Raw genomic sequence first — 13,599 nt, 5'->3', positions numbered from 1 at the left:
CACATTTGGAAAATAAGATATATCAAATCATCTTAGGCGATCAAAATAAAAGCTTAGCTTATGAAAACAAGTTATTTATTTGATAATAATACATGCTTCCAGCTTTATCAGGGTCGGCATTAAAGGGACTCACTCTTGTGCACGTTCATCATCAATATAAAATAAGAAACCAGTCTCGTTTATCGCCAATAAAAATGAAGAATCGACTCTTGCTATTCCATGGTCCAAATAGGGAACATATTCCCAACAAAGATCTCTCGATTAATCTAATCATCACTATATCAGTGTGACGAACAGCTGACATCTCAAATATGTTAGAAAGATGTTATAATTAGAATGTAATGCTGATTTGATCTAAGAATCATATTGTTCATGTTATCATGTGATGCGCGACAGGGCCACAGCATCTTCGAAACGGTCGTTATAACGGCAAACTAATTAGGGTTTCGAAAAGACCCTGCGATCGCTAGAGATCCAACGGTTTGTAGCAGTGATTGATCTCGCTGTTCGACCAATCTTAGCCGTCCACAGCGCGACGGACGGAACCGGTTCATTGTGCTCCTTTCCCTTTTCTCCCGATTTAATATAAATATCCTTCGACGGCAGTCGTTGGAGCATGGTCTTCTTCGCCATTCTCCAGCCGCTCCGCTACCTCGTCTTCCCTAGGGCTAGGGTTAGCGCCTCGGTCTTCTCCACCGCTACCTTCGTCCCCAAGCAGGCGGTGAAGATGGCCAACGAGGCGACACCGGTGGAGTGGCCGGCGACCAAGGTGAGGGAAACCTTCTTCCGCTTTTTCGAGGGCAAGGAGCACGTCAACTGGCGGTCGAGCCCCGTGGTTCCCCTCGATGATCCCACCCTTCTCTTCGCCAACGCGGGAATGAACCAGTTCAAGCCGATCTTTCTTGGGACTGTGAACCCCACGACGCCACTTGGCCGGCTCAGGCGGGCGTATAACACCCAAAAGTGCATCCGCGCCGGAGGGAAGCACAACGATCTTGACGATGTCGGGAAGGATACCTACCACCATACGTTCTTTGAGATGCTCGGCAATTGGTCGTTCGGTGATTACTTTAAGGCTGAGGCCATCACTTGGGCCTGGGAACTCCTCACCGAGGTCCTAAACCACATCTAGATTCAAGTTCCTTTCTTGTTTCTTAACGTACCTTCTTCATTCTTTTTTTGTCGTTAAAAGTATTTCTTTCTTAGTCTCCATGTCACTGTGGAAAAGACTTGCATCTTTTGACCTAATCTGGGTTTTTGGTATGTAGCTTAACATATTATTAGTCACGCCCAATACAGAGATCTGTGTTCTTTTTTTCCTTTCGTTTTTCTAGAAGTTACGCAATTGTTTGATTTCCAGTATTATTGAACAAGATATGCAAGCAGTTGGAGTCAGATCTGAGTATTGGTTCTAGAAGTCCATAGTTCAGCGTCAATAGACACTGGATGATAAAAGATGCAACTTTTACTTTGTGAAGAGACAGTTAGGTTAATTACTATATACAAGTAACACAAGACATTCTCGATATTATTTTATCATCGTGTCAGTCGTCAATCATGTGGAGCGTTTTTATCTTGTTCGTCAGCCGACAATTGTTATTTGCTTATCAATCTGCAGGTGTATGAATTGCCTAAAGACAGGATTTATGCTACTTATTTTGGTGGTGATGAGAAGTTAGGCCTTCCAGCTGATAATGAAGCTAGAGATATGTGGCTAAGATTTTTGGAGCCTCAACGAGTGCTGCCTTTTGGTTGCAAGGTAATATATGTAAAATTGCAAGTGATATTGCACAATATGGCATTAAAGACACTTAGACATATAAAATAATATGCATTATGTTGCAGCATTTTTCAAAAAGTTCTGCCTTTCTTCTGGAGGAAAACGAAAATCATCTTTAATTTGTATGAAGTAGATGTAAAAAAAGAAGATTTTGATAGCATTTCATGAGATTTTGTGGGCTTCCCACTAATGTCAGCCATCTAAAGCTACCACAATTAAGGCAAATTTATGCAAAGCTAGAAATTCTTGTTGTGGAAAAAATCCTATAGCTTTTAGTTTACTCTCATGCAATTTGGGATCATTCATCTTAAATTTTCTGTAGACTTGCGAATATTGGTGGTGGTTAAAGTTGCTCTGTTGGTTGCTTAGGCTGGCACACTGGCTATAAACATGCCTTGAGATGTCTAGACAGTCCTTACATGGACCATCATGTATACCATTTGTATTTATGAATGCAAAGTATCCATTTTATAGGATGATTGCGTTGAGGGGGATGAAAAAAAAAGACATGTGACATTTTGTATTCTTGGGTTGAGGGGAAAAATAAAAAGATGACTTGTGACAGTTTTGTATTATCTTATTTTAATTGATCTAACTAGTTTTTTCAAGTTATAATAAACCATTAATGCATTTCTGAGTGTCAATTTTACTTCTAGGAGAGTCAAATACATCAAAATCAACCCAAAATTGCATGAGACTCGGTGTGTATGTCAATACATATATATGTATATATGTATGCATATGAATAGGTAGTTTAAGAAAATTATGTGAGTTTCTTTTTTGATATGTAAGCTGAGCTATTACACCTGGGCTTTGGGAAAATTTCACTGCTTGGAGTTGCTTAAGAAGTCTCATGACTAATTTGAGAAAAGTTTGGAAGAAGCGGAAATGACGATTTTGCTACAGTGCCTAAATATTCATTTTAAAGGTATACATGTGTGGAACAGCTGATGGAACCTAATTCTCAAAACTAACAAAGACGAAATCAATGGTGGAAGCTGACAATAATGTTCAAATGGGTTATACATTTGTCTTGATTGGCTGGCATAAAATTGATCTGGGATGTGTTTTAAGTTAATGGGTGACACTTCGGTAAATGCTGATAAGTTCCAGCAGACTACCAAAAATGATGCACATGTAAAGTATAATATGCTGACAGTTTATGGAGTTGAAGCACATACACATCACTGTTTTGGTTGTGACTTTAAAGTCTCTTTTGCAGAATATGTTTTTTATTCTTGTTATTGATCATGCTCATCACTGTTCATATCAACTTTTTGTTAGTTTTTATTTTTTCAGTACATTTTTGCTACCTGAATATTGTTTAGAATCCTTTTAGCTTCTGGACATGCTGTCTATACTGCAAGCAGACATATTATGCTCATTAAAGAAAAAAACAGTTCTTTTAATATTTTTGTCTCAGTGTTTCTTTGCATGTTTAACAGGACAACTTCTGGGAGATGGGTGATACTGGCCCTTGTGGACCTTGCACGGAAATTCATTTTGATCGCCTTGGCAATCGTGATGCAGCTTCCTTGGTCAATAATGATGATCCTACTTGCATTGAGATCTGGAACCTTGTCTTTATTCAGGTATGAAATTGGATATTCCTGTCCTTTTTGCTTAAGTTTTTCATGTTCTTGTCTTTTGTATAGAGATTTGTCTTGAGTTCATGGTATTTATTGCTACTTCTTTTGCAGTTTAACAGGGAAAGTGATGGTAGTTTAAGGTCCTTACCAGCGAAACATGTTGATACAGGGTTGGGTTTTGAAAGATTGACTTCGATTCTTCAGAATAAAATGAGCAACTATGATACAGATATATTCTTGCCCATATTTGATGCTATTCAACAAGTATGTTTTCAATTAATCAGATATTGTTGATGGGTTCTGAAGTGCATGATATGTTTTCTTGAGATTTCCCTGTTGTTGTTGTGGCAGGTAACAGGGGCTCTGCCATACTCTGGCAAGGTTGGGGCAGATGATGTGGACAAAGTTGACATGGCTTACAGAGTGGTCGCTGATCACATAAGAACTCTTTCTATTGCCATTGCTGATGGTTCCCGTCCTGGTAAATGTCTTGATTTGTTTTTTGTGCGATGCATACAAAATGCCAATGATTCTATGGACTTAATTCAATCACCTTGTTGCTTGAACTGAGCCAGCCAAAACTCATGACTGGGTCACTGTTCACACTAGTGGCCTTTAGTTGTTGAATATTATGCTATTTACAGAGATATTTGTTGCAAGTCTTATTCTTACTTACGATAACTCTTTCCCAAAGTTTCATAATATGATTTATGATTTTAATTCCTCTATAATATGTTTAATTTGTTTATAATCGTTTCATGTTTAATATTGTTCTTTATTCTTTCTTTAATTTTTTAAATTGTTTGCTTGATAATTACCATTGGGTGTGTTCATCTGTTACTATGTACTATCTTATAGCATGATGCTAATTTTGCATGCTTATTCCAAACTGTCAGGAGTTTGCATAATCATGAACTAATGTGCATGTCAAATTTTATATCCCACAAAAAATTAAATAGCTTGTGTAGTAAATTTGTCGCTTATGATTGACTTTTATTTAATTTCACATCTAGGTTCTGACTCATGCATCTTCATATCTGTCAAAAATCATATGCCTGAGTACTGAACCTGCAGGTAATGAGGGGCGAGAATATGTTCTTAGACGTATTCTTCGACGAGCTGTACGTTATGGTAGAGAAGTTTTAAAAGCACAAGAAGGATTTTTCAGTGGGTAAGGAAAATGACTTGTTATTTTGAAAGCTGTTTTTAATTTTTATTGGTGAACTGCCTTTTTATGTCTTCTGGGAGTTATCGTGTTTTCTCAACGGGTGTATTTGATTGATATTAGAGGGCATACTGGAAAAGGGATGACTGGTTTTGTCGGTATAGTTGGTTTGCAATTGTCAAAATAAGTAAATCTGGAAATGTTGCAAGAATGAAACTGGAAAAGTTGCTGATTATAACATGTAATATGTAGTGGGGACCAGTGGTGATGATTCATAAGTTTCTTAAGGTGAGGGTCTAGCTGAGGATAAGGGTCATCAATTTGATTTAATTGAAGATGTATTGGTAGATTGCTTATGAAGCTGGACAGTGATAATCTTCAAGTATTGTACTTGAAAATTGTCATGGAGGATATTCTTTTGAAAATGATTTTTTGATGACTTTGATTTTTCTATATAATAGATAAAGGATGTCACTATCAGGACATAGGAAGTAGGAACTGATTTGAATCTGTGGAAGTTCCTCCAGCATGCAGGCAATTCTTGCTTTAAAGTGTGATCCCTTATCAGAAAGTGATAATTTTGTAAAGGGTGAGCATTTCTTATGCTGATGCCTTTTCTGGACAGGCTACAATTGCAATTTAAATCAATGCTATTGTATATTTGTTGCTTGAGTGTACATTATTAATTATGTTATCTAGGTTGTGTTTGAAAGTGAGGGCAGATAAACCTTTCCTTAATAATAATGTTAGGATATGCTTGTTAATGTTGTGTTAAAAATCTTGTGCTTTTTCTTCATTTTAAATGCTTCATCATTCAAGAATTGTTACTTATACAGGATATACACATGCATCTATAAACACTGAACTTGTTGCCCATGCTTGTTCTTGTGAGTAACCTCAGACTGCAATGATATCTAGTCTTGTAGGGGTTGTCACGAAAGTGATGGGTGATGTATTTCCAGAGCTCAAGCAATATGAATCTAAGATACAAGAGATAATTGCAGATGAGGAAGCAAGTTTTGGAAGGACACTTTTAAAGGTATTTTTGATCTTTTTTGCATATGATCAACATTCTGTGGTGAATGACCTGAGGCTTCTTTTGCAAAATTAAGTAAAGGTCTTAGCACAAGACATTTCTTTTATTGTTTGGGGTTGCGAATCCTAACTGCATGTCATATGTTGAATTTACGATGCTGCATATTAACATTCTGCCTCTGTTTATTTGGGTTAAATTCTCTATGTTGCATCATAACTCTATGCCTCCTGTTAAAACATCAGAGTTTATTTCCACTATGTATATACAAGTCATTTCTTCCAACTTGTTTTACTTTTAACCTGCTTGGGATACCATCTTTTGTTGTTGATATTCAGGTATTATCGATTATGTTGTTACTTTTTGGTATGAGAAGGCTATTAAAGAAATAGATGAACTGGCCATCAGGATGAATCATGGCATGTGATTATCTTGGTTGTTTTTACATGTATATAGTGTATAATGGACATGAATGACATTATCTGGTATTTCTGTTGGAACACATTTGGATATTGGACATTCTGGAGGATCATACTTAGCAAATCACTTTGTGATCAGTTGAAAAAAAAATTTAATCTATTTTGCTCATCGTCTAATCATACATTAAAAAGCAGTGAGTTTGGAACAGGCAGCAGCTTCGCCACATAAGTGGAAACAAGTGATTTACTCTATTTATTAATAATGGTTATAATTAGAGCTTGATGAAATTATCTTGTTTTTCAGGGAATTGAGAAGTTTAAGAAAGCTGCACAAGATGTTCAGGGCAGCAAAATAAGTGGCCAGGCATGTTTACTACTTTTTATGCCAATAAATTGTTTTATTTGTCCTTTTATGCTGTGAAATCTTATGCAACATTGAGTGAACTGGTTGCAGTCTAATTGGCCATATTCCTAAATCCTAACCTTTTTTTTTCTTTGCCCTTTCTGCTTGCAACGAATTGTTTTTTTGTCCTACCCGAACCTTGTACTTTGCTCCATGTCAGACTTTCTTTTAGCATAGAGGTGTAATATGCAAGTGCAATTTCACATTTTTTTTGCATTTTTGCACCAGATTATCTTTTGTTTTCCTTTGCTTGATTCTTATATTTTTAATATGTCCATTTGAAATTTTATTAACTTTTGGTGGTTTGTTTCCATATTCTTTGCACATATCTTACTCTTTGATGAACTTCTTTTGTTTGCAGGAGGCATTTGTTTTGTGGGACACCTATGGTTTTCCTATGGATTTAACTCAGGTAAATTGCTGAATTCACTACCTGGACATTGTTCCTTTAATGTGTCTATACATGTGTCTTAATATACATCTTTTACTATAATTATCTCTGTGCTTGATTTTTTTTTCTTTGTTTTTATCATCTATTTTTACAGCTAATGGCAGAAGAAAGAGGACTATCAGTCGACGTGGAAGGTTTTAATATTGCCATGGAAGAAGCCAGGCAAAAGGCTAGAACTGCTCGCAGTAAGGTGTGTTCTGCTCTTTTTTTGTTTTGAAGTCAGATTTTTTAATCACTATAATTACTCTTCTCATACGCTGGGCCGCCCACTTGTTGTTCCTTTCATTTCTTATTTTGCTGTTTATCTGTAGGAAGGCTATAATAGGCTGTTTGTAGATAATTAATATTTTTGTCACTTTATTGAATTGGATACCATTTTATGGTGTTAGTTTTTTGTATATAGTTTTTAAAAACCATCTGTTGCTTTATATGATTGGCAGGCAGTTGGGGACTCCATTGTGATGGATGCTGATGCTACATCCAAGTTGCATAAGAATGGTGTGCCTACAACAGATGATAGTTACAAGTTTATATGGCACCAGGTTTGTACCTAGAAGAACTTTGAATATTGGGGCAAGCTACTGGTTGGGTGCTGTGCAAACTACATCTTTTCAATATCATTGCAGCTTTTATTCTTGAGAACTATTATCTTAGGATTCTCTATACCTCTTGCATTTTTTTCCAACTTTCCAGTGTCACGAGCAAGATTCTCAATAGTTTATTTCTGTGGTTTGATCTTTCTTTATCACAAGCCCATTTTTTTGATGTCAGCCTAGTTTTGTTATTCGGTGGCACGCTCAAATTTAAGTTCTTTATCTGCTAAGCACTATACAAGTTGATTGGAAAGTTAATGCAGAAATTGTCCTTCAATAGGATCATGAAAGTGTGGTCAAAGCTATATACACTGGTGCGGAGTTCCTAGAGACAGCTTTTGATGGAGTTGACATAGGCATTGTTTTGGAAAGTACAAGTTTCTATGCTGAGCAAGGGGGTCAGGTAATGTGGGCTTCTTGATATATGAAAATCCATTTCTGTTCAAAAATCAAATTTTTTTTTGTGACTATATGGACTTCTTAATTTATGAAAATCCATTTCTGTTTAAAAATCAAAACTTGTGACTATAAATTTACTTAACCTGTAAATTTAGTTCCTTGTTGTTTGCTGAGTTTCTAGATTTTCTTGGTGTATGGTTCTGTACTTTGTTTTTTGCTGAGGTTGTTTCTTGGCATAACCATTTATGTGAAAACTGTAAATATAGAAGGTAATCTGCAGTGGGTACAGAGAATTGAGTTTACTGTAGTTCCTGAGATACTTTTACAGGAGATGTGTGACTCTCTTTTTTTGGGACTTGATCAAAATTTTTTCAGCAATTTCTGTGATAAGACTAATAGGGTTGGGCACTTAATCTTAATTTTCTTTTTCTTTTTGACCACAAATACTACCAGCATATGTATTATTAGCCTTCTGATAACCAGCCATGGACAAGTTTGCATGTGCAGTCAGTGACATGGGAATAGTTTAAGCTAGTTTCTCTATTGCAGTAATGGTTTTCAGGGATGTATATGCGTGAGTTACATCTTAATTATGCAGGCACACCCCCACACACAAATAGGACCATACACAAACATATACCGAATTCAGGAAAGAAGTTAAAAATAGAAACAATGGGGGAAAACATTAGACAGTTGAGATGACACTATTGACTAATCTTTACAACAATGTTTATGTTATTGTGGTGTGGCTTTCTTTTGCCAGAGTCTTGTCCTCTAGAACAGCACCGTTTTTGTTACTCAGGAAGCCCAGAAATCTGCATGAATGGGCAACGGTAAAGTGTCTAAACAACATACATTCCTTTAATTGTTGCTTTCGAGCTCTTACTTGATGTAAAGAATAGTGAAAATTTTCTTTTTCTTTAAAAATTGCTTGTTTGATAATTTATTGTGGCACAAATTACCTAATCCGGTATATATGACATTTAGATAACTTTAATTGATCACAACATAATATTTTCTATATGGTTATTTGTTTAAAGGTTTTGTGTTTGATATTCCCCTAATATCAACCATTTTATTATATTACAGTTGATCTTGTGTTTCAACTGTAATATAATAACTTTGATCTTATACTAACAGATTATCTAACTCTGAAAGGCTTTTTATATGTTTATTGTGTTTCAGTTGATATTTCATAACTTTGATTGATCACAGCATTATGTTTTCTAATGGTCATTTGTTTAAGCATTATATTGAAATGTTTTCCTCCTAAACATTATAACAAATCCATCTTTTCTCAGTGTTTTGAGTTCTACTGGCTTCATTCATGTCTTGGGAAAGTAGAATTCTGTCTTACGTTTTTTTCGCATTAGATATATGACACTGGGTCAATTGATGGGTCATTTGGATCATTTCAAGTAAATAATGTTCAAGTATATGGAGGCTTTGTTCTTCATATTGGAACTTTAATTGGGGGGGCCAAAGCATTATCTGTTGGCGACAAAGTAATATGCAAGGTAAAGTTTTAAAAAATAATGTTTCAATATGTTCTTCTCTAGATTGCCCTGTGTATTGACATTTTTTTTCTGTTACTAATAGGTTGACTATGACAGACGTACCTTGATCGCTCCAAACCATACTTGCACTCACATGCTTAATTTCGCACTTAGGGTATTAAACATTTATGATTTTTTAATGCCTTGTTTGATTTATTAGCTCATCTTCTAAACACTTATCCTTGTTCTGTCTGAAATTTAGGAAGTGCTTGGGGATCATGTTGATCAGAAGGGTTCAATTGTTCTTCCTGAGAAGTTAAGATTTGATTTCTCACATGGTAATGCTCAACTCTTTTTAATCTTTTTTGGATGTTTATGGACTCTAATTTATTTGTCAATGTGTATCAGGGAAACCCATCCATCCTGAAGATCTGAGAAAAATTGAGTCTATTGTAAACCAGCAGATTAAAGACGAGTTAAATGTGTATGCAAGTGAAGCGACTCTGGCTGCTGCGAAGCAGATAGTTGGATTGCGAGCAGTATTTGGTGAGGTAAGTGCTTTGGTTTCTCGAATGACATAATCTTAAATGCACACTTGGTTTCATGAGCAAACTTGTTGGAGTTGATTTCTGACCTAAATGCATTCTCAATTGTGCTCATATTCTTTGACATAGATCTATCCTGATCCTGTGAGGGTTGTGTCAATCGGCCATAAAGTGGAAGACCTTCTACAGGATCCAGACAATAAAGAATGGTTATCTATATCAACAGAATTATGTGGAGGTATGTTTTGAGATATTTCTCCTGAAATTCTTGGTCATTTCCTGTATTCTATAACTTAATGGTTCGTTATTGCCAGGTACTCATATATCAAATACTCGAGAAGCTAAAGCATTTGCCCTTCTATCTGAGGAGGGAATTGCCAAAGGAATCAGAAGAGTAACAGCTGTCACAACTGAATGTGCATTCAAGGCATTGGAGTTGGCTTCCTCTCTTGATGCTGAAATTACTGAATCATCCAAATCAGAAGGAAGCTTGCTGGAGAAGGTACTGTGTATATCTTTGATAAGTACAGTGCATGGTCTTGTCATGTGATAATTTTGTGGCATCTCATATGCTGCCATGGAAATTGCATGTGTTATGTAAACATTGCAAGTCGGCATAGATGATGATACCACTATGGGGATTCTATTGAAACATTATGTATTCTTCAAGATGACAAAAAGCTAAGGTGGATCTGAACTTAGCACAGCGTCATTCGTAATAGGATGTAGGCATTGTAGTCCAAGGGTAATGTTGTCAAAATAGTGATATTCGTGTAGAGCTCCACCTTTTTAACAATCCTATTTTTTAATAGGTTTAGATTTCCTTTCAGAAGTTATTGTCCATCCTTCCATTTATTTGTTATTATTTCTTCCTATCTTTTGGTGGCAATAGGCTACAACAATCTGCTTAGATGGTACATCATATACATCTAGGACCTAAAACAATAATACTGATGCTTAAATTGTTTAGTTTTGCATTTTTTTAGTCACTTTGATTTTATCTTTCTTTTTTTTTTTTGGCAGAAAGTTGCCACTCTGAAAAGCAAAATTGATGCAGCTGCTATTCCAGCAGCCATAAAAGCAGACCTCAGAGCCAAGATTTCCCAACTGGAGGTATATAACATGTCATTAGAAGTTTGTATCCTTCGATTCATCAGAGTAGTTTTTGGTGGGGGAGGCGGTTACTTGTCTTGTGATCTTTCTATGCCACTATGCAAGTAGATCTCATTAACTCTTTTATAACGATTTACCAGGATCGTGTTAGAAAGGCAAAGAAGAAGATTGCTGAGGAAAATATACAGAAAGCAGTCAAAGCAGCAACAGAAGTTGCAAAAGCTGCTGCTTCTGAACGAAAAGCCTTTTGCATCGCACAAGTAGACGTAGGGCTGGATACTGCGGCGGTTCGAGAAGCAGTGTTGAAAGTTTTGGAACTACAGGTCTTTCACCTTTTCATAGCTTTTCCTTCACATGCATATGATTGGAAACTTTTGCAATAATTTATTTTAGTGGTGATTCCCCATTTCTTGCTCTCCGTTTCTAGTTTACAAGCTAGTATGTCACTTTTTTGTCTTTTTGACATAGATGCTGGTGGTTTTACTATAGGGGTTAGCGGTGATGGTGTTCAGCACAGATGAGACATTGAACAAAGCCGTGGTTTATGCTGGGGTTCCCAACAGTGGATCAAAGACTGGGCTGGCAGTGTTAGAATGGCTAAATGAAGTAATGAAGCCCCTTAAGGGAAAGGGTGGTGGTGGGAAAAACGGCATCGCCCAGGGCCAGGTAAGTTCAGTGATCTGAAAGAAACATCAGATGCTCAAGTAGATTTCATTGACGATGATTTGGAACATGATCAAATATTTGCTCGTCTTGCAGGGGAGCGATGCATCCCGCCTTGAGGAGGCAATGGATGTCGCGGCAAAATTTGCTTCACTGAAGCTGCAATAATAACACATCTGGCATCCATATCAAAGCAACAGAACCAAAATTATTTTCCGTTTGCTTTTCTTGATTGAATCCGAAGCCAAATATGATCTGGCATTATTTGTTGGTACTAATTTATAGTTGGTTTGATGGTGCAAATCCATTCATGGTGACACTGGATCGAAGTTCCCAGTTATAGCTTCCTACAGAAGGGGATTGTATATTCAGCATCTAATTAACTGTTAAATCATCAAAACATGGTGCAGATTTAGCGATTAAATTTTTTTGACATGGTTAACATTTGTCTCACTTTTGTGATGAGGTAAGTATCATACTTGCTTTTAAGTCTATACAAATTCTTGTGTCATTAGTTTCTTCATCTGATCGACTTAGGTATTGATTCCTACTCACCGATATGCTCTCTGACAGTTCGAATTTGGATCGTAACTGGATTTGTCTATTTTAGCACAATAATATTATATTAGGATTGGTGAGGAAGACTAGAATCAGGAATTGATAATGTTATATTGAGAAGGGGTGTAATTATAGATTATCTTTGTATATACCTATAGCATCTCTGTTTTTATATTTTAAAAAATTATATTAGTATATTTATATTTATAAAAATAAAATATTTAAATTTATTTATTTTAATGACGTTGATTTTATAATATTATCAGTAAAAATATAAAAAATAAAAGGTAAAAAAATAATTTTTAACGTTTCAATTGATGATGATTGATGATAATATTGTTGGGGTCTATGGGTGGTTATTGTGGATGAGGAGAGTAATGATAAAAAATAAAGGTTCTACATTTGCTAGATGAATAATGAAAGGGTTACTATTGTCGATTTTATGTTTCTGTGATGAATGATTTGAAGATAATCTTAACACACTTAGACACTTTTGTGAGAGTGGTAAGTATCAAACTTGCTTTTAAATCTATATAATTTCTCTTCAAATAGGTATTGATTCCTACTAACACGACCTCTATCATCGTTATGCTCTAACGGGATTTTTGTTTATTTTAGTATAATAATATTATATTAGGATTGGTGGGGAAGACTAGAATCAGTAATTAACAATATTATATTGGGAAGGAGGGTAATTATAGATTATTTTCTTTATATATCTTTAGCATCTCGATTCTTATATTTTAAAAAATTATATTGATATATTTATAGTTATGAAAGTGAAATATCTAAATTTATTTATTCTGCTTTTAATAGTAAAAATCTAAAAATAAAAAATAATTTTAACGTTTTAATTGGTGGTGGTGGATGATAATATCGTTGAGGTTTATAGGTGATTATTGTGAATGAGGAGAGCAACTATAAAAGTAAAGGTTATTCTGCATTTGCGGATAATGAATGACGAAAGATCACTCGACATTTACTTCGATTACTCTTTTATTATTCTAGATATTAAGTAGTCTTTACCTCTCATTGCTCTCTTTAACTTCTAAATATTTTACTTTCATAACTACGTAGATGTTAATATAATTTTTTAAAATATAAGATTCGAGATGTTAAAGATAGTTAATTACATGAGATAATTTATACTTAATTTATATTGGGGAGGAAGATAAGAATTAAAAATTGATTGAAAAAAAAAGAACACGAGGCTTTGTGTAGTGGGAAGCCCAAAAATATGTTTATTCTAATTCTATCATTTGAGAGAAATTTTAGGTAATGTTCAATATTTGAAATTTTCTTGTTTTATCAAATGATAAAGAGAAAAAGAATAAAGAGGAAAGGAGAAAAAAAAATTGGGTCTAAAGAAAAAGAAATTTGTGGTTTAAGCTC

General features: G+C 35.2%; 1 protein-coding gene across 1 annotated transcript; it reads left to right on the top strand.

Moving 5' to 3' along the window:
- The first annotated feature begins 603 nt into the window (after window positions 1–603).
- Window positions 604–12,091, top strand: LOC103973872 (alanine--tRNA ligase). The gene is made up of 22 exons (XM_009388541.3): window positions 604–1,114; window positions 1,619–1,759; window positions 3,226–3,372; window positions 3,481–3,633; window positions 3,721–3,850; window positions 4,444–4,540; window positions 5,453–5,573; window positions 6,291–6,350; window positions 6,751–6,801; window positions 6,935–7,030; window positions 7,281–7,382; window positions 7,714–7,836; window positions 9,206–9,349; window positions 9,432–9,503; window positions 9,591–9,666; window positions 9,737–9,879; window positions 10,003–10,111; window positions 10,188–10,375; window positions 10,897–10,986; window positions 11,127–11,309; window positions 11,476–11,652; window positions 11,746–12,091. Exons 1-22 carry the CDS (start codon window positions 617–619, stop codon window positions 11,815–11,817), a joined length of 2,973 nt encoding a protein of 990 aa, XP_009386816.2. The 5' UTR covers window positions 604–616; the 3' UTR covers window positions 11,818–12,091.
- Window positions 12,092–13,599: the final 1,508 nt, after the last annotated feature.

Source organism: Musa acuminata, chromosome BXJ2-3 (assembly GCF_036884655.1).
Source record: "Musa acuminata AAA Group cultivar baxijiao chromosome BXJ2-3, Cavendish_Baxijiao_AAA, whole genome shotgun sequence".
In the NCBI taxonomy this organism is placed as follows: Eukaryota; Viridiplantae; Streptophyta; class Magnoliopsida; order Zingiberales; family Musaceae; genus Musa; species Musa acuminata.
The sequence above is the reverse complement of the archived record's forward strand: the minus strand, read 5'-3'. Positions and strand labels throughout refer to the sequence as shown.

Excerpts from the sequence above, each read along its gene's own strand:
- LOC103973872 (XM_009388541.3), top strand. The coding sequence starts at position 617 with ATGGTCTTCTTCGCCATTCTCCAGCCGCTCCGCTACCTCGTCTTCCCT. Across the intron at positions 10,112-10,187 it reads ATCAACAGAATTATGTGGAG|GTACTCATATATCAAATACT; the intron begins GTATGTTTTGAG and ends CGTTATTGCCAG. Across the intron at positions 11,653-11,745 it reads ACGGCATCGCCCAGGGCCAG|GGGAGCGATGCATCCCGCCT; the intron begins GTAAGTTCAGTG and ends CTCGTCTTGCAG.